The following is a 21162-nucleotide window of genomic DNA, read 5'->3' on the forward strand; positions in this document are numbered from 1 at the left end:
CAAACATATACCTACCTCACTTTAAGTTCCAAAAATACACATTAATTCAACCATAAAAAACAGTCCTCTATAACTCTTAATGTGCCTCTACATAATTTGTAAATTGTAAAACATATAGTAGTTCGTAAATGCTGACGCAGAATGACTATCACTGCATGCAAGATACACGCAGATGAAAACCAACCGTACGTAATGAAAAAACAAACGCAAATCTTCATTCTGCGTCTGCATTTGCGATCTACGTTTAGCGATTTGTAATTGTGTAAAAGCACCTTCAATGACAGTAACGTTATATTATCATTACAGATTTTATATACGGTAAAAAAGCTGCACAACGACAATATAACGATATCATTGCTGACATTAATTGTAAGTGTTACAGAATATAGGCCTAAATGTATTTTTTTTTAAAAACTTTCTTAAATTTCTCGTTAAATCGACTCACATCTTTTTTTTGTGTGTATTTTAATTGTACAAAAGAATTTTACAACCTATACGACCAATTCGGAGTACTCCTTAACTCGTAATATTGATAATTCTACCCCTTTAAGATCCCTTTGACAACAAAAAAATGAGATAAGATAATCTAATAACATTGAGATATTAGAATAATGAATTATAAAATTAATCATGCATTATAAATCTTCATATTTATATTAAAGGAATCCTAAAGCCGTTTTACCAATTATTTCTCAAGTATTTTTCCACAGCTGCCTTTATATATAAATTAAAAAATCCTTTTCCACAATTAAGGTATAAACTATATAGTCCAAACCGGTTAATTTTATATAAAAAACAAAAAGAGTTGAAAAATTAAAAAGTATTGTTATCGGCTTCTGGTATCAATTCGTAATAATATTTGCTTCATATATAAGTTTTTTACTTTGTACGATCTTGACTTGGACTAGGAATTACATGAACAAACAATATTGAGCTCTTAGACTTAAATACCTAATATAAAAAATTATAGTTAATTAGAGGGGGATCCCGTTTGCCTGCAAATCGATTGCCTACAGTATCTTTTGCCTACATCATTTTTGCCTACAGTTCGATTGCCTACATGTATTATTGCCTACAACTCGATTGCCTACATGCTCTTTTGCGCACAAATAAAAATTTTAGAAATGGAGTTACTTTTGCCTACATGTACTATTGCCTACAGCTCGATTGCCTACATGCGCTTTTGCACACAAATAAAAATTTTAGAAACGGAGTTACTTTTGCCTACATGTACTATTGCCTATAGTTCGATTGCCTACAGCTCGATTGCCTACATACATTATTGCCTACAGCTCACAACCTTCCATGCGAAATAAGGGCTACCTTACACCAACAAATGGTTTAGTTAGGGTTAGATTTTTTTGGAAAAATATTCCAAGCGGATACTGTCTACGCTGACACCCCACTGTTCACATGACAGATTTCCTAAAAATATAAATCATTTTCTTACTTAATTTTAATTTTATATTTGTGCGCAAAAGCGCATGTAGGCAATCGAGCTGTAGGCAATAGTACATGTAGGCAAAAGTAGCTCCGTTTCTAAAATTTTTATTTGTGCGCGAAAGCGTATATAGGCAATATCGAGCTGTAGGCAATAATACATGTAGGCAATCGAACTGTAGACAAAAGATACTGTAGACAATCGATTTGTAGGCAAAAGCAACCATCTCGTTAATTAGAAAATTTGTACGTATGTGTGCATATTGATGAAGTAGTGTAGTCAATGACACATAAATCATATGTGTTATTAAATCCGTAAAATAAACGACTTTAGGATGCCTTTAATGCTTAAAAATTAAAATAATTTATTGTGTCCATTCGATCATAATCACGAATTTATACAGGTGACCCATTTTAACTTTTACATCAAAACATTTCGAAAAGATATGGAAAAATGTTTTGGATGAAAGTGGAACGGTTTCGAGGGGGACGTATTTTTTTTCTAGATGAAGGCACCAAAAAGATACTCACTTCAAAAGATTCACTTTTTAAAATGAAATTATACGATTTTTTTTACATGATATGATTGTTATTTTGCATATTAAGTAGAGAGATACAAAACCAATAAAAATTGTATTACATACCGTATATGTAAAAACACAACCAATAGGAAATAGGAAATAAAGGTCCATAACGGTCAAAGCTGGATCTTTGATGCTTAAACAATTCTATGTGAATTTGTATATAATATATATGTAATCATTTGAATAGGGCACCGAATTAATTTTTTCGAACTTAGAAACGCAACTAAACTATTGCAGCAATATTACAGTTAAATTTTGATGCTCTCAACATTTTTCTATATCTTTTATACTTTTCAAGATATTTCAATGCGGAAGTTAAAATAGACACCTTGTACAGATATCATATAATTGTAGATTCTAATATTTTGTGGTATGGATTAAAGCTCTCTTAAAATTTTTTATTTAAACTAACCCTTTGAGCGACAAGATGTTCGAACAAAATGTATTCTCTTGGGAACAGAAAAAAATACTTCGATTTCCGTAAAAGTGAGTGTATAAAGATATTTCAAGTTTCTAAAAACGAATTTATGATTAAAATTTAAAAATTCAAAATGGCTGATGCAATATGATGGTCTGTAAAATGAAAAAATTCCAAAATAAACATTATTATTGCTTATTTTAGTTGATATGTTTTACAATATATACAAAGATCGTTCAAAGTAAGATTAGAAAAACATACGTAGACTGTCTCTACTACCTGTCTTTCGGGATCAAATGTGCAATCAATTTTATTTTAAAAGGTTCAAAGCTTAACAAACGCTCATATTGTATAACTATTTCGATAATCAATAATAAATCCCGATATTCATAACTTTTTCCGGGCCTAGTGGCTAAATAATTGTTATTTTCTGGTTTCAGAAGATCCCACAGTTTTCAATGATCAATTTAGGTATCACTTTTGATTCAAAAATGACCAAAACTTAACATTCTTCTTGTGTGTGTGTGTGTGTGCGCGCGCGCGCGTATATATTCTGCGATTTAAAAAATCCTTATTAAATGAAGAGTTAAAAAAAAATGTTGACACTCTCTCTTTATGCATTTTTTAAATTCTTGACTCGTCATACTTTATCAACCATTTTGAATTTTGACTTCAAATTTAATTACGATCTCAAAACTTCTACGTTTCAGGAAAATCACTTCAATGAGTCATATAAAACGCATTGGCGCCAAAAAGTGTCAATACCGCTCAAAGAGTTAATATTAAACACTACGATTAAATTACCCTTTCGTCCAAATTTCACACTTCAAGGCGTGTCGTTTGAATGCTCTCTGACATTGTCTAGAGGTGCGATTTATAATACCATTCAGCAAAAATATGGCTTGGTATTCAGGATTGGCAGAATCTTTAATCGTCAATGTCCTATCTATAGGATGATTATCCAATGGAAATGGAAATTCATACATTACATATGTGTCTGCCTCTCGAGAATAATTGATTCCTCTAATTATCGAAATTTCTATATCATTATCGTTTAAATCCGTGCAACTCCTGAAAAAAATATAAATTCTTTTAGATTTAACCTGTATAATATAAAAAAGAAATTAATAAATAATTTGACAAGAAATCAATAAGATTATGTATTATATATTGTATAGAATTAGGACAGGAGCACAATCTTGCATAACACGTAGAGCATAATGCATAAAAAACAAACTAACAAAATTTTTAATAATGTACAACTTTTCTAATGTAATTTCGTCTCTTTTTTGCTAAACCTCACATATCTATATCTAAATTACATATACCAATAAGAAAACTAATGTATACTAACTGTACTATTTGATAGGTTTTTGTTTCATAATGATGTTGTGGTGGTGGCAATGAATCACGTTTTCGAACTCTCAGCATATCTAAATCTCGTGTGTAGCTCAGTGCAAGCCGTTCCCATCTATTATATCCAGGAACATCTCCCAATGCTTTTGAATGATCTCGTGTAGACAAACACCACTGTAAAGTCAATTCTTATATAAAGATTGATAAATTGTATAATTATTAATTTATGTTAAGCCAAAAAAGATGGTATTTAATAAATTATGCAAATGTCAATCTTTTCATAATATAAAAAATAGCACTACATTTTCTGTTGCACTATAAATTATTCAATTATCACCTTAATTTGTTTCATCAATTGAGCTTCAAGATTTTCATAAATTGTATCGTCTGTCCCATTCAAATCCTCCGAGAAATTTTCGGAAGATATCAAGATGAAATTCTCATCCTTTTGTGCTGTACTAAGTTCTACTTTTTCAAGAGGTGATAATGGAATTGAAGTCATGTCAACAGGCAAGCCAGCTTTACTAGCTTCGATTAAAGGTTGTATCCCTTTCGCTTGTCTTAAATAGTCACGTGCCAAATCCATATCCCCGTCTTTCTTTGCATTTAGAGCAGCTTGCCTTAATTCACGTTGCCGTAACTGCAATTGTAGCATTTGCTTTTCTGCACGCGATGTAATCCTTTGATTTGATTTCTGTCCTAATAACAAAACGCAGCATAAAGGGAATATAAATCTAATGTGTTCCATTTCACGCAAAGTACGCATAATGTATCATTTTATTTTTCTTTAATACTCGGTGAACAACAAGAATAAAATAATACATGCGCATATGCGTGAGAATGCACTCATAGAAAATATTCTAACAGATAAATATCATAAAAACAGATGAATTTACACAAAAACAACAAAATTGTTTTAATTCTTATCCCAATTTTTCTTTACAGTTCTGTATCCTTATAGTTTTGTATCTTAATAAAGAATAGAACACAAGTAATAGAAAGAGCATATAAGAGTCAGTTATAAAAATCAATTATAAAAAGAGATAAATCAAGATATAAAATACACCGTAATTAAATTTAAATCTTTAATATTACGTTTTGTCTAAAATATTGAGCCATCTTCAGATATTCAAATAAACGCAGAGATGTTGTAGAACGAGGAACACTGTAATTTCTAACTGAAAAGTTAGAAAATTATATGTGCAGATGATGTTTATAAAATCAAGTGCAAGGATTGTGATGTATCATATGTGAGGTAGACGGGCCAACAATTATTAACAAGAATTAATAGAACATCATAATCACATTCGCTGAACTACGTGTGTGTGTGTCCGATCTGTTATAACAGAACATACATTGCAGCTTGAATAGGATAATATCAAAATTCTGGGCGAAGAACCATGCTATGGTAAACGTTTAATTTCCGAGATGCTGAATATTAAAAATAAAAAAAATTAGTCTTAATCTCTAAACAAACACAGAGGGCCTTCATACTTATATATCGAGTATAAACAAGATTTGACTTTGCAGTGCCAAAAATAATTTTTAATTATTATTCTTTCAGTCAGTTGTTTGTCTGTTGAGACAATTATACATTTTAACTTTTATTTCTTGACTATTATTTGTATTGATTATCTTTTTGATTCTAATTTTTACTTTTTGATAACTCTGTTTCTAACACTGCATCTATTATATATGTATATTCAAACTGACTATTATAACTATTCTGACTCATTCTGACGCATTCTTCTCAATATATTGCGAAACATAACTGTATGGCCTTGTCGGTGAGTTTTTTTTATCAGAGTAACGATTTATTTGTCTTTATTATCATAAGTTATTGTAACAAATTTATACTTTCTACAATTTATATATTTTTTTATTTTGATTTTTATCGAGTAATTACCATCAATCGTTCGTGGGTAATTCTGTTTCTCTATAAGGCGATGAGTCATCAGCCCTCATCTAACATATCATCTACAAGTATAATTTTCTATCACCGCATTCCCCGTTTTACAACATTTCTGCGTTTATTTGAATATCTTAAAATGGCTCAATATTATAGTCAAAACATGTAATATGAAGAATTATATTTTTCAAATATAAATGTAAATTATATAGACGACTTTTTACCTCTAGGAGGAGGAATAGGTGGTTTTGGTTGCACAGATTTTTTTGCAATGTTATTTTCAGACAATTCAGACTCAGATGTAGGTTGCACGGTGATATCGTTATTTTGTGGAGTCAATATTAACGGTGGAAAACCAGGTGGAACAGGAAGTTCCTCCAACGGAACTGTCTTTCCATGCGTATATAACTTTATAGCATCCTCAAATTGTTTGCAAATTCTACCATATCTCCGAGCTTTAGATGTGTTACCCTCATCTTCAGCAGCTACTTTTGTTCTTCTATATACCTCGAGACGCTCTTTGAGAGCTCCTTCTATATTCTCAGGGTTGCAATTTGCTGGACCAGCTTTTAACACAATAATTTATATTCACATTATTACATTTTTCTTTTTTTTTTCTTTTTTTCTTATCAACACTTGAATATTATGTATAGTTTTCTGTTGTGTATCATAAATACGAATTTATATATACAGAGTGTACCAGACCTCACATTACCTTTTCTTCTTAAAAATGAATAGTGGAAACTGGGAAAAAAATTTTCATTATCAAAACTTATCTAAACTATCTCTAATATTAACATTTTAATTTTCTGGAAGCCATCAAAAGTAGGACAAACCTAAAGACTGAAATTTAAAATAAGAACATAGGTTGAACAGGATATCATTGAATAAATCTGTTAAGGAGATTCCATAGCAGAGAGAGAGAGGGGGGGGGGAGAGGAAGAGGAAGAGAGGGGGGAGAGCTAGCCTAAACTTTGATGAAATCGCTGTTTTAGAGTTTTATTAATAAAAACGACACATTGACATATCGCTATATACTACTAATCAATATCTCACGCACACATATACATGAATTTTCGTAGAAAAACAGAGTTTTAATTAGACATCTAAGTCTAATTCTTAGAATTCCACGTTGTTTGTTCATGTAAACTACTGGTCTGTGGATCACAATTTCGTAAGTACAGATTACAAAGCTTTTATATAAAGCAAATATCACGATGGTGGGAGCTTTAAATGCCACATTGGATTAAGAAATGATAAGGGTCTCAATTTAAAAAATTGTATTTGTTCTCGACATAAACTCCGCTTCACAGACACGTATTAAGGGGATGCTGGAGGGACCCTATTATCGACATTGCAGTTTGATCAAAATCTCCAAATTGACTAAATGGAATAAAAAATCCACTACACCACGTCAGAATATTGCATTTACTTTAATCCTGTAAAAGGATTTTTTATTCCATTTAGTCAATTCGGAAATTTTGATCAAACTGCAATGTCGATAATTGGGTTTTGTGTGGGTGTGTGTGTGTGTATGTGCGCGTGCGTGTGTCATAACGTTAACAAATGTATGACAAATTTGAAAAAATTTTACAATCTATGAAGAATGTGTACATCTTACCTGGAGCACCTTGCTGTTGAAGTTCATTTTCTTCTTTTGCAGCTGGTGTTGCAGTACTAGTTGGAGAAGGTAAAATTGGGGTAGGTGGCATATCTGACAAATCAAGCTTTTCACCTTCAATGACTGCAGCAATAACTATATCAAACTGTTTTACAATTTTTACATACTGTAACGCTTGCTCTTTGTTACCCGCCCTCTTCCAAGCAACTGCTGCAGTCTTATATTTTTGTTGCTGTTCTTTTAATTTATCCAAAGCTTCTTGATCAACTGTGACATCTTCTACTGCAGGAGGATTATCATTATTTGAGGTATCTGATGTTACAATTGTTTCATTAACTTTCACTGGCGATGATGTTTTTTCTTCTGCAATAAAAACAAAGTATACATGGAATAAAAGCCAATATCGCAAATTTCCAATATCTAGAAAATTACAATAATAAATAGAATACATTTAGCCAGGAATTAAAATACTAAAATACAAAGTTATATATTTAATCTTCTCATCAAAATTTTTTTCACATGCAAACTCGTAGGTTTTTTAATTTATTGATTGCTCCATTCCATAAAAGCTGCATTTATGTATAATCGATCAATCGATGAATTAAAAAACTTATCTATACATCATACAAAAATTTTCTTGTTTAAAGTAAAATATAAGATTAATTACAGATAATCAACAAATTTACAGGTAAAAAAAATCTGAGACAGTATACATAAAAAAATATGTACTACCTATATTTTGAACAGTAGATTCAGTGGTAGCTGAAGGAGGCAAAGCTGGAGGAATGTCAGCTTCGTTTACACTTTCACCCGATTGTACGGAAACCAACATTTCTTTCAATGTTTTTATACCTCTGTTATATCTTCTAGCTCTACTAGTTTCATCGTTTCTTTTTGCCTTCTCCTCAGCTATCTCATAAGTTTTTAGCCTTTCTTGCAATAATTCGATTAGTTTTGGTATAGAATTATCTTCCTCTTTAATTTCATGTTCATCAGATTCTGCTTGTTCTTCTTTCACTAATTCTGGCATATCTGCCTTTTCTGTCACAATTTTATTTCCTGTGAGCGTCTGTAACTCTCTCTAAACCAATGAAAAATTTCAGTGTAATCAATCATACTATACCGATAGTAATATATTATTAAGCAATATATATTACTGTACCAATAATGCAGGATCGTCATCTCCTTCAGTCGGTTCTTCATCAGAATTTGTATCCTTTAAGCAATTAGCTACCATTTCATCCAAATTTACATCAGCAGCATTTTTGCGTGTAGCTATAACATTTATCAAAATAATAATTATAATAAAATATAGCTACAACATTTGTATATAGGTTCAGAAGTTCTGTGGTATTTTATTAGCTTAAAATTGTATATATACAATATCTTTGTCAAAAATGAATGAAATTTAAATTTAAAAAATTTTTATAAAAAAAAACTGTTCTATAAAATTTAAGTTATGGACTTTTGTGCCATACAACCTAAAGTGACAGATTGAAGATACATTAATGTTCACCATCGGGTGACACCGCGCAAAAAAAAGAAAAGAGATAACAGATTAATAGAATAAACTATATATTATAAATTTATGAAAATTCTTATTCTATTATGTATATTTCTGTAATATAAAATACAAAATTTGTAAAGCCAACTTACCACTGCGTCTGCTTTTATAACTTGTATCATTACCAGCAGCCAAAGCAGCTAATTCAACTTCTAAACTTTCATCATCATCATCGTCATCTTCCATGTTATTATTGATACTGCCAATATTTATATCAGGTACTTCAAAAATGCCATACTATATAAAATATGACCATTATGCAATATTATGACCATATTATAAAAAAGAGAAACATTTTATTACAAAATATCTAATAAAAATCAAAGGTATGTACAAACAAACGTACAGAATAAAGATATACCAAATTTATATATTTTAACTACAAATATATACTACTAATCCATTATAATTCACAATAATCATAATCCAAAATGCAAGAGGCTGATTCTACAGTGAGTCGGGGTAGTCAGAAATCTTCCTAGGATTTTCCATTCTACAATGAATGAAAAATCCTAGGAAGCGTTCTTAATCGATTTTCTACAATGAGCCATTATTTAAGCTTTAAGTCTTAAGCCATAAGAAACTGATCAATTATAGTCAAATGTGAGAAGAATAATCAACTACAATTAGTCATTTTCTTATCACCTAAGATTTAAAGATTAGATAATGATTTGTTGCAGAAAGCCCATTAACTAGTTTTAATCTAAATTATAATTTTTCGTATCTACAAGTTGTACGTACAACGAGTCATTTAGCTCGACTAATGGAAAGGAATAAAATCAAATTTAGCCAGTCTTAAGAAAATCGGTAGTCTTGGTTGTGCAAATTGGCTATTAGCTGACTTCACCAATTAAGATTTAGGACCGTTTAGAACTTCTCACGACCGATTGGCGATTATAGAACTTATTATAGAACCCCAATTAGGACTATCGACTACTGACTCATTGTAGAGATATCGGCATGTGTGTGATACACAATTTACCAAAAAGAATAAAACAATATACCTGTTCTAAACTACCAACTGGTCTAGGTTGTCTTGGTTCTTTTTTCTTGCCAAACATTTTAACTCATTAATCGCAATGATGCAAATATTTACCGATATTAGCAGAAATCAATCAATCAAAAAGAGAATTGAGTAGAATAATTCCACATTGTAAGGAATGCAAGACAATGGGTAAGGTCCTGCGCACAAAGGCTGCGTTCAGCAGAACCACAGATTATATATACTACTAGACTGCCAACTCCTTAGTACAAACGGATAAGTTTACTGCTATTTCTATTTCCGTTAGATTACGCGATTGGAAAGCAGCCTATATGTATATATAGCAGGGTGAATCCAGCATATAAGCGGTCAGTGAGTGCTCTTTCATTTAATTGGTACGTTCCATTGGATCCTGAAATATAGATCAGACCAATGAGATGAAAGAGCTGAGTGAGGACTCAGGGAGCGGTTGAAGCGCGGTTGTCGTTCTGAACCGAATGCACCCACTGTGAGAGCACGTAACGAGCGGATGTAGTAGGCGCGACTATCGCTAATCTATCCGTAAAGAAGAGTACGACGTGACGTAAACGACGGATCCAAACAAGTATCAGCTGTGTTGCAGTCATTGTTCTCTGACTCGTATCGGTTTTGGCAGACAGATCCCGTTTCCTTTGACATTCGTCATCGAGACTCGCGGAAACGGTGGGAATAGCGACGGTGACTAGTCCGCGGCAAAGGACACGCGAGGAAGTGCGAGGAACACTTATAAAATCCGACGCGACAAGTGGTGAGGAGAGAAAAAACGGGGGAAAGGCTCTTTTTTCCGTTCCTCACGCAATCGTGGCTGCGCGCGTGCTTCTATCCTGGCCCCAGTCTTAGTCCGTGCCGCTATTCGCCAACGGTTCTCCCGTGGGACAATAATAGTGTGAAAAACGGGGCGGTACGCGCATAAGCCTGGCCTCGAGCAGCGAGTCGGACGACGGTGGACTCGCTCCGCCACCGCGCAAAAGGTCCCGTAGTTCTGTACCGACTACCCTAAGACCAGCGGACGAGCACCACTCCTCCAGTCCGGACATGGATAATTATCGGTAATCTGTCTTTTTTTTCCACCACTTTTCTGCGCGTAAGCACGTCAAAGTCCAATTTAAATAAAATAGAAATTCGGGAGTACTCCGAAACATATTTTTATCACTTTTTGTTTTAATTTTCTTTCCAGAACTTTTTTTTAATATCATTTCTTTAATATAAAATCAGTGCTGAATTATACTTTTTCTTTTGTTAACAATTGCTTTTGTTAACAAGCAACTTATGGTGCTTTTTATATAAACTTCTCAGGATTATAGAAAATCTTGAGAAAATTTAATTTCCAATTCTATACAAATATATAAGATATACTAATTGATATGCCCTCAAGTGAATACGGTAATATACTGGTATTGCCATTGTGGGTAACATTCCAGTATGCATGACAGCGTAATGCAACAGCAGGCCTCAAACGGTGGTGTATCTTCTGGGCTGCAACAAAATGGTGCTAAGGCAGATTCTGGTGGGCCTCATGCTAATGGCAATCTATTACCAGAATCAGATAATGACATTAATGGTGTGAATGGAGATATAAATCAGAGTTTGGGACCACCAAAAATAATGGATAAAACTAATCAAGACATTGTGAGACTTATTGGACAACATTTAAAGACAGTTGGTTTGGAGTATGTAACTTATAATTAATTCTCACTATTTTCAGATCAGAGACTTTTCAGATCAGTTAAGAGACTTTAGTCTAAAAGTAAAAAAGTAGTTTATTCAATTTAATTATTTTTAAATATATTTGTCTTTTTTTATAGCATAAATTACAAATGTGCATGTATACACATACATACGCACATGTATGTGTACTCGCATGTCATGTATATACGTATGCACACTCTTTGTGCAATGATCATTTTACCAAAATAACATTAAATAATCAATTTTTTATTTTTATTAATTCAAATTTATCAAGAGAATTATATGAATTGTATTTGTATGATAGAAAGTAATTTTAATGTACTTTGAGATACGGATATATGTCTGTCAGTTATACATATTTACATTTTATAATATAGGATAACTTAAGAGAGCATTAAAAGATTTTTATCTTTCATATAAGTATGATAAATGATTTAAGTTTAAATAAAATTATAATTATGTCCTTAAATTACTTTAATGATAAGAATTAATAAATTATATATATATATATATGTGTGTGTGTGTGTGTGTGCGTGTGTGTGTGCGTGTATACACAGAATGTTTAGTAAACCGTAACAATGCTTAAGAATAAATTCCTGAGATCATTTTGAGATGAAAATTCTAATACCAAAATGTCGAGGCTTTAATAGTTTTTGAATTATAAGCAGTTATCGAATCATACCGCCTAAAGATAATTCACACGTTCAGATAAAACGGAAAATCCAACTGTATCTAAGTGCACGAACTGTAGGTGGTATTCGCTAACTTTAAGTGTTTATAATTCAAGAACTTATATCCTTGACACTTTGGTGTCAAAATTTTCGTCTCAATATGATTTCAGAAATCTGCCCTTAAGGGTTGTTATGATTTTTACAAAACATCCTGTATATTATTGTTCAATAACTTTGGCAGGTAAAATATTTATATTTATTTTAGTATAAATACTCATGTCTGTACATTTATTAATACAAATTTTTAAAAGATCTTACATAAATTTTTAATAAGATTAAATATGAAAATCATAATTTATGATTAACGAGTAACAAAAGATATTATTTTTAGTCGCACAGCAGATTTGCTTATGCAAGAATCAGGCTGTCGTCTAGATCATCCCGCTGCTGCAAAATTTAGGCAGCATGTTATGGATGGCGATTGGAACAAAGCAGACCACGACCTCAATGAACTGAAGTCTTTTTTAGATAGTGCAAACCAGAGTTTAGTGGTAAATCTTTTTTCTCGTATAATTGATGATTGTTCTTATAGATTGTATGTAAATATTTGTTATGTATCTTTTATTATTTTTATTATATATAGTGTATAATAAATATATTAATTTTTTATTATATATATTTTTTATTAGTTTTTTGTTATATGTATACATGTATATTTATCACATACAAGATAAAAATATATACATTTTTTGCCATGTGTATGTATATGTGCGAAATGTTCGTATTCGCGCGCGCGTATGCGTATAGATCGTCTAAGGTAACTGGTAGTGAAAATTATATTTGTACAGTTTGACATTTAAATTAACAGTCAGATGTAAACATTAATATTGCTCAAATACGATAGTAAAATGTAAACAAAATTTGATGGCAATTTAATGAAGAGTCACTACAAAAATATACCATTTAAAAAAAAAAAAGACTTATTAGTACAATAAAATGCTCTTTGAAAAATAGAATTATTTTTAAATTTTAATTAATACATAAATATATAGCTTCGTTTCCTTTGATAACTTTTAATACAATTTGACCAACCTTGGACAAAATATTGTAGAATATTGATGTTCCAAAGTTCCAAAATTTGTTGCATATATACATACACACAGAAAATACTGTTGAAATATATTTAAATACTTAAATACTAAATAATGATAAGAAGAAAGATAACGCAATTTTAAAAAGCTAGGAAGATTTGCAGACAAACTTTTAGTAAAACATTAGATTGACAATTCGATCAACATCTTTTTCTTATCCGTAGGAGATGAAATTCTTATTGCTAGAACAAAAATATTTAGAATATTTAGAAGAAGGCATGGTGTTTGATGCGTTACATGTACTGCGCAATGAGCTTACACCCTTGGGGCATAATACCGGTCGTATTCACCAGTTATCTTTATTTATGATGTGCACTGGACGAGATGAATTACAGGTATTCCATATGTTTGATTTAAATAATGAACATAGATTTCGTATGGCATTTTATTGATTTAGGTCGTGTACTAATAAGTTCCTACAACAACTGAAGCTTTCTCATTCTTAAAATATAGTTGAAACTAATTTATAACTGAAAATTTGGTCACTAGCAAATGGACACTTGTTGACAGACACGCGCAGGTTGGGATGGCAAAGGAGCAGCCTCCAGGGCTGCACTTATGGACAGACTGCAAAGATTTCTGCCACCCTCCATTATGTTACCGCCACGCAGACTTCATTCTTTACTTTGTCAAGCTGTGGAAATGCAAAATCAACTCTGCACGTATCATATAACGCATTCGCAGGTATATGTTAATAAATTAAATTGCGATTTGAATCGCAAACTATGCTCTATCTCTTGTAATATTACTTTTTATTTTTATATTTTGTAACTATAAGAAAATAGAGCTAGAGAATTTAGATTGTTTTGTAACTATCTTTCCGAGAATTTCTTTCAATTTTTTTCATGTGTGCGTGCGTGCGTGCGTGCATGCTTGTGTGTATACACATACACAAAGTGTCCCAGAAAGAGTGTGAATCCTTTCACTAGCAGATTTTGTGGAATATTCTAAGATAAGACGAAGATACAAAATATCTCAAGATTATAATATTTTTTAAATTATAAACGATTAAAGTTCGCCAATTGTAGTGTCTGAAATTCGTGCATTCAGTCAGGGCACATCGCGCGTGTGGTAGCGAAAGTGCCTTTGTACACTAACTCGCTTTTAAATATTGACATAATTAATACGCTTACTAATCTAACTGCTGAAATTTCTATTTTAAAGCGTTAATGATGTTATAGTGTGACTACTTTCTATGCCGAAAATCCCAGCGTTCAAATCCACCCAGAACACAAAAGTTTGATTTGATTGCCACCCCTCGGAAGGCAATGGCAAACCATCGAGAGTATATTTACCACCGCCGTTCGGATCCGGTGTTAAAAACTGTAGGTCTCATATATCAATAGATATATCAATAGATGCATCGATTCCCTAAGTTGGAGATTCGACATTAGGTTAACGACCTAATTCCGGAAAAATTATTGTTTTGGAATCTCATCTCCAGAGAAGATCGAGTTCGATTTGGACCGTAGTGCCATTGAATGAAATGATGTTATAGTTAACAGTGCTTTAAAACAGCAATGTTACAATGATTATGTAGAGTTCTTCTACATTGATAATTTCATGAAAAGGTTGAATATATGAAATTCGGTAAAAAAACAAATAATCCAAAAAAATGTCACATATTAATTCAATTTTAACGTAATTATACATAATAAATTGTTGATACATGTCTATTCAGCAATTGCAACACAATATCAAAAGATAAGAGAAATAGTATTAATTGCATAAGCTATGTGAAGAAAATGTATACACTTACAAAATTCATAAAATTAAACATACCTACCATTCTTTCAGAAATAAGAGATATTCTTCGATTTCTTGAATATTTTATTTAGGTAAAGAAATAGATAGTTAAAAGTGTGTATACCTTTTTCACATGGTCGATCAGGAATCGACGATTCCTGATCGAAATAAAACGATTCCGAATCGTTTTATTTCTACATTTCCTTATGTTCGAAAAATCGAAAATTATCATAACGATCCTACACTCAAGAAAAAAATTGGTACATTGAAATAAAGTTAATAAAATCCTTATTCACATCGTTACGGAAGCTATTAGTTTTTAAATTATTAAAGCATAACTGACAGCAATTTTATAACGATGTGAATAAAGGATTTTATTCTTTATGTTCCCTTCATGTTTATATGGAAAACTGATTGCTCCACGTGATTCTGCAGCCCAAAAACTATAAAGAAACATACACATTTCACTTCCTGGTTGGGGGCAAAAATTTTATCCGTTCTGCTTAAAGCCTGTTTTACAATGTGCTTTTTGTTTCCTGTTTCTTGCATTTTGCTATTGTTTACATCTTGTCTTTTTACTTCTTATCCGGTTTTTTGTTTTATATCGCCCGAGATAAAAGTTAACTTCGAAAGGAACAAGAAATACATAGCAAGAAATACAATTATCGATGAAATGGTTGCAGAGGAGAAAAAAGCAAAAGGTAAAAAAACAAGAAACAGGAAACAAAGAGCACATTATAGAATAGACTTTAGGAGAACAAAATATGATGCATGTAACAAATTTTTTTGTATCATGTGTTTTTTATAAAATATATACGCAACTTCATCGATACTTTTTGTTTAAAAGTATCGTGTTATGTAAAAAAAGCAGCGAATTTTCTTCCATAACATTTTTTTCCTACTATCGTGCGCAAAGTTCGATTTTGCACACGCATTTGCGTGCGCAAAGTATCACTTTCCCGCACGCTAAACTACAAGTGTGGGAAAGTGATACTTTGCGCAAATGCGTGTGCAAAATCGAACTTTGAGCACGATAGTAGGAAAAATAGTATACGATACTCGTGCGCTGCGTAGGTGTTCCCACACTCGCTTTTTTGTCACCCTCGCTTCGCTCGGGCGACAAACTTCGCTCGTGTGGGAAACACCGACTTTGCGCACTTGTATCGTAATGTACTACTTTTTATTTTGCATGTTAAAGTATTAAAATAATATATCTTGTTGAAGTTCTGTTAGTTATTAAAAAATAAATATTTTACTTCAATGCTGATATTTTGAGATATCTTATAAAACATTAATTTTTTGATTGTATATATTCTCTTATAACTGCGAAATTTTTGCTATATAATAAGATATATATGCAAAAAAATTTTTTATAAAACCTTTCTCATTTTTCGAAGTTGTAGATGTACATATGACTTTTAAATTGAGATTCTGTGCAATACAAAGACATCTGTGAAAGCGATTTATTTTATTGTTATTATTATTATACACATAACGAATAAGTATATGTACTTTTCCTGTTAAAATTATTCTCGATAATGTCTCATGCAATGTTTCATAATAAAATGATTTTTCTTGTAAAGCAGACAAATCTAGAAAATGTCTCTCTACTTGTGGATCATAATTGTGGCGAGGAACAATTTCCGTGCCATACCATACAGGTACTCAACGATCACTGCGACGAAGTTTGGTATTGCAAATTCTCACCCGATGGTCTCAAGCTCGCCACAGGTTCTAAAGATATGACTGTAATTATATGGGATGTAGATCCAGTGAGTATACATACATAATACTGTATGCGCGTTAACAGTGTGTGTATATTGTATTCTCTTGAAAAAAAAAAAATTTTTTGTGAATTTTTTGATCAACTTTGACACGATTTTTTTTCAAAAAAACTTAAATATCTAAATTTTTGAATAACAAAAGATTGAAAACAAAAAATTTTCTAAGAATAAATTTTAAAAAGAATAAACGAATAATAAACTATTTTGAGCCATTTTTAGGCTCATACATACAAGTTTTTTCTAATAAATAAACTTGTTGCTATCGATTCCAATTCTTTAATCCCAACAATTCGCTGCAAAGTTTATCAGTACACAACACACACACACACACACACACACACACACACACACACACACACATTGTTTCATAGTTTATTATAATACATTATAATATTATTCAACTTCCTAGCTATAGAAAATAATAAATAAATAAATTTTTTTTTTTAAATGAATATAAGTATTTTTTTAAGCAATGTATTTATTAAATAAGGCCCACTGTAATTATTATGTAATTATTATTATGACTATTGTTATTTGTTTGTTATGTGTAGCTTATACCAGAGAATAATGGTGCGGCCACAATAAAAGGAATAAGGAATTAGGAATAAGAAATAAGATTCCAACCTATCAGAAACCGTGTATTCCGGTGTATCCGATATCTGATAGGCTGAAATCTTTATTCCTTATTCCTAATTCCTTATTCCTTCTATTGTGGCTGCACCTTAACGATTTTTATAATGCTGCTATTTTTTAAGAAGTTAAAATTGTATTCAAATTGCTAGAAATTTCTAAAGTATTAGAGTTAATTACAGACAATATTAAAGATAATCGTAATGTTTGATAGTAGAGTAAGTCCTAAGGAATTTCTTTTTCATGATTAATAATCATTTTAAAACTGATTTGGAAAGATAATATTTATTGTTTTTATTATTTCTAATTAATTTTTTATTTGGGCTTTATTATATTCATGCGTATAATAACGCCCAATGTCAGAGTTAAAAAAAAATTTTTTTTTATTCATTTACAACTATTCTATATAAACAATATATTTTATTTTTGTAAGTAAATGAAAGAAAGATTTGATTCTCCACTTAGTTTATTTCAATATTCCCACATAAATAGAATTTTTTAAATATGAAATTAATTAGGTGAGTCTTATTCGAATACTTTATTCATTATTTTTTAGACAATTTCAAGACTTTGATTTCACTTTGATAGAAATTTGAGATTTAGTTGATACATAATAATATATAAAAATATATAATGTTGAAAATTGGAAAATTGTAGTAAATAAAGACCTCTTTCAAAATTTTTGTTTAAAAAACTAATTAAAAAATTTACAATTTAAAATGAGTGCGCTTAGTAGCAAATAGCTTATATAGTTTTGTTTCCGAATATATGTATAATTAATAAATACTTGTTTAAATGTAATGTAGGAAACACTAAAAGTGACGCATAGGAAAACACTTGAGGGTCATACATATGGTGTAGGACTACTTGCTTGGAGCCCTGATAGCAATCATCTAATTGTTTGCGGTCCTGAAGATTGCCCAGAACTATGGCTTTGGAGTATCGATACGCCTGATTGCGAATTACGCGTAAAATTGACACAAAGCACGGATGACTCGCTGACAGCTTGTGCCTGGCATCGTGATTCGAATAAATTTGTGACGGGAGGAATTCGTGGTCAATTTTATCAATGCGTACGTTAATTTCAAAATAAATAAAATTTATAATATTAATATTATGAAACATAAAACTATTTTTAAAAAATTCTCAATAAGTAAAATATTAATTCTTTCCAATTACAAAATATTGTCCAAAATTTCCAATCACTACAAAATAACAATGTCATTGAATAACGAAATATGTTTCAATTATTTAGTTAAAAATTTGATTTATCTTGAAATTTGTAATCCTTACTAGATATATACAATATATACATACAACATTTACAGCCGAATAGTTAACAAGAAAAATTTAAAAAGTTTATTAAACATACCAAACATTCTTTTTCGATGTATTAAATTCTAATTGAATACATTGTAAATATAAAAATATTCAGGATATGGACGGCAATGTTTCTGATTCATGGGAAGGAGTAAGAGTAAAATGTCTGTGGTGTCGCAGTGACGGGAGGACTGTTCTAGCGGCTGATTCACATCACAGAATTCGCAGCTATACTTTCGACGACTTAGGCGATGCTACTATGTATGATTTAATAATGATTGATAACCTGTATTATTTTGTGACCAAAATTATTGAGAGATATTTCTGTGCATCATTACAGATTACAAGAGGATCATCCCATTATGTCGTTTAGCGTAGACAGAACAGATCGACTCGTATTACTTAATGTGGCAAATCAAGGTATGCATCTTTGGGATTTAGAAGATAAATGCCTTATAAGGCGTTTTCAAGGCGTCACTCAAGGACATTTTACTATCCATAGCTGTTTCGGAGGAGTTAATCAAGATTTTATTGCCTCTGGCAGTGAAGGTTTGTCATATGCAAAAATAAGATGTATTTTTATACATTACATCATTATATACTGTTTAGTTTTCTTTAAAGAAAAGTAATTATGCAACAACTGTGACTAATAATTATGAACAAATATAATTGTTTCTTTTCTACTTTATTACAGACAATAAAGTGTATGTATGGCATGTCAAAAGAGAATTGCCTATAGCGATTCTTACTGGACACAGTAGGTTAGTCAGTTGTGTCTCATGGAATCCTGTGTATCACCAAATGATGGCTTCCGTATCGGATGATTTTACAGTAAGGATATGGGGCCCAAGATCGTATTCTTCAGATGGAGAAAATGATAAAACAGGTAAGAGAGAGTTTTTACACAATAAAATCTAAGATACACTTTTTTCATGTATGAAAGAATTGCTCTAATATATCATATTAATATACTATCTTTCGCATTCCTTTCTTTTTCACATATTTCTTATCCTTTCAGTTTCGCTTGAAACCAACTCTTCAAATAGCAGCGGTTGGCACGAAATGGTATCGTAGCGAATTACAGTTCTCAGTGTTCCCATGACCTCATGGTGTTCAAAAGACTGTCATGCTGACATTTGACTGTCGTACTGTCCTGTTGATTGTCATACTGACATTTTACTGCCTTTTGTAGCAGTTGCTCTTCTATACCTCTTGTCGATCTTAATCATCCACTGTGTACACACACACACACACACACACACACACACACACACACACACACACACACACACACACACACAACACACACACACACACACATACAGAGGTAACAAGAGGAATGTATATGTTTAGCAACAACTGCTAAATTGCCTGCAATTATTAAAACCAAAATCAACCATTGTGCGTAATTATCACATTTGTGTGTATTCTTTTTTTATAGTACCTTTAAATATTTTACATGCATTCATATATATATGGCAGCCGTTGTGTTATCTTAAAATTTTGAATGATTTAACGTCGGAGCTAATAATCGAAAATATGTGACGCAGCATAATATGATATAAAGTAGGTCATATGGCAGAGTAGAAAACCAAGAAAATTCCGTCTTAGGATTGTGTAAAGATAAAATTATATAAACAAGAATATGGAATGCATCCATGTATTGGGACAGTATCGTAGAAACACTATGTTTTGACAGGAATTTTGTCAAATTTGACTATAATTGTATCAATAAATATTGTATATAACAGTTTCAGATCTAGAGTTTTATTCTAAGTGGTTTATTGATTAATGACTCAAACATTATCTTTGATATGTGATGTCGTAATTTTCGTCTTTTATTGAGAATAAATATTGAAATTTCAAATATTGTGATCTCACAAGGGATTATTGAACTTTGTAGATTGGAACAAAAATTCGAAAATATTTGATGGAGAAACGATCTTGTTGCGTTCACAGCAGCACACCAAACTGTAGAAATAAAAAGCGATATTTGTCTGAAGTGGCTTTATTGTTTAGGCTTTTATAAAAGAATTAATTATATATTAATTTTTAGTTAGAATCATAATCATGATTGTAAGTGCATGAGTGCAAGAAAAGTTATCCAGTCCATGTATATCATTAGGCTGTAACTTTACAATGAAGCATCTAACATAAATTATAAAAATGTTTTTAAGTGAAAAACTTATTTATTTACATGTGATTGCACTATCTGAAATGATGAATATACATAGGTAATATCGGAAAAATATAAGTAT

General features: G+C 31.3%; 2 protein-coding genes across 7 annotated transcripts in view; one reads left to right on the top strand and one right to left on the bottom strand.

The window, feature by feature from the left end:
- l(2)gd1 (lethal (2) giant discs 1) overlaps nucleotides 1–10050 on the bottom strand; it is a 15709-nt gene extending 5659 nt beyond the window's left edge. For 2 of the 5 annotated variants that reach the window (XM_018504117.1, XM_018504114.1), the window contains exons 1-9: nucleotides 9897–10050; nucleotides 8985–9129; nucleotides 8491–8603; nucleotides 8061–8409; nucleotides 7329–7697; nucleotides 5932–6273; nucleotides 4136–4497; nucleotides 3797–3972; nucleotides 3247–3513 (exon numbers count right to left, since the gene is read on the bottom strand). In XM_018504117.1, the coding sequence (XP_018359619.1) occupies nucleotides 3247–3513; nucleotides 3797–3972; nucleotides 4136–4497; nucleotides 5932–6273; nucleotides 7329–7697; nucleotides 8061–8409; nucleotides 8491–8603; nucleotides 8985–9129; nucleotides 9897–9953 (2180 nt within the window). In that variant the 5' untranslated portion in view covers nucleotides 9954–10050. Of the gene's footprint in view, nucleotides 1–3246; nucleotides 3514–3796; nucleotides 3973–4135; nucleotides 4498–5931; nucleotides 6277–7328; nucleotides 7698–8060; nucleotides 8410–8490; nucleotides 8604–8984; nucleotides 9130–9896 lie in introns of all 5 variants that reach the window. The other 3 variants (XM_018504116.1, XM_018504113.1, XM_018504115.1) reach the window with 2 other exon arrangements.
- A 369-nt stretch (nucleotides 10051–10419) lies between these two features.
- LOC108758915 (WD repeat-containing protein 26) lies at nucleotides 10420–21145 on the top strand. Of its 2 annotated transcripts, none has more exons than XM_018504145.1 (11): nucleotides 10420–10962; nucleotides 11335–11583; nucleotides 12665–12824; nucleotides 13589–13759; nucleotides 13935–14108; nucleotides 16754–16942; nucleotides 18391–18657; nucleotides 19020–19165; nucleotides 19245–19453; nucleotides 19599–19790; nucleotides 19923–21145. In XM_018504145.1, exons 1-11 carry the CDS (start codon nucleotides 10949–10951, stop codon nucleotides 19976–19978), a joined length of 1827 nt encoding a protein of 608 aa, XP_018359647.1. In that variant the 5' UTR covers nucleotides 10420–10948; the 3' UTR covers nucleotides 19979–21145. The 2 variants fall into 2 exon arrangements, with proteins under 2 accessions (XP_018359647.1, XP_018359648.1); XM_018504146.1 differs by having other exon boundaries at nucleotides 16757–16942.
- Nucleotides 21146–21162: the final 17 nt, after the last annotated feature.

This window comes from Trachymyrmex cornetzi, unplaced genomic scaffold (assembly GCF_001594075.2).
Source record: "Trachymyrmex cornetzi isolate Tcor2-1 unplaced genomic scaffold, Tcor1.1 scaffold16, whole genome shotgun sequence".
Taxonomy (NCBI): Eukaryota; Metazoa; Arthropoda; class Insecta; order Hymenoptera; family Formicidae; genus Trachymyrmex; species Trachymyrmex cornetzi.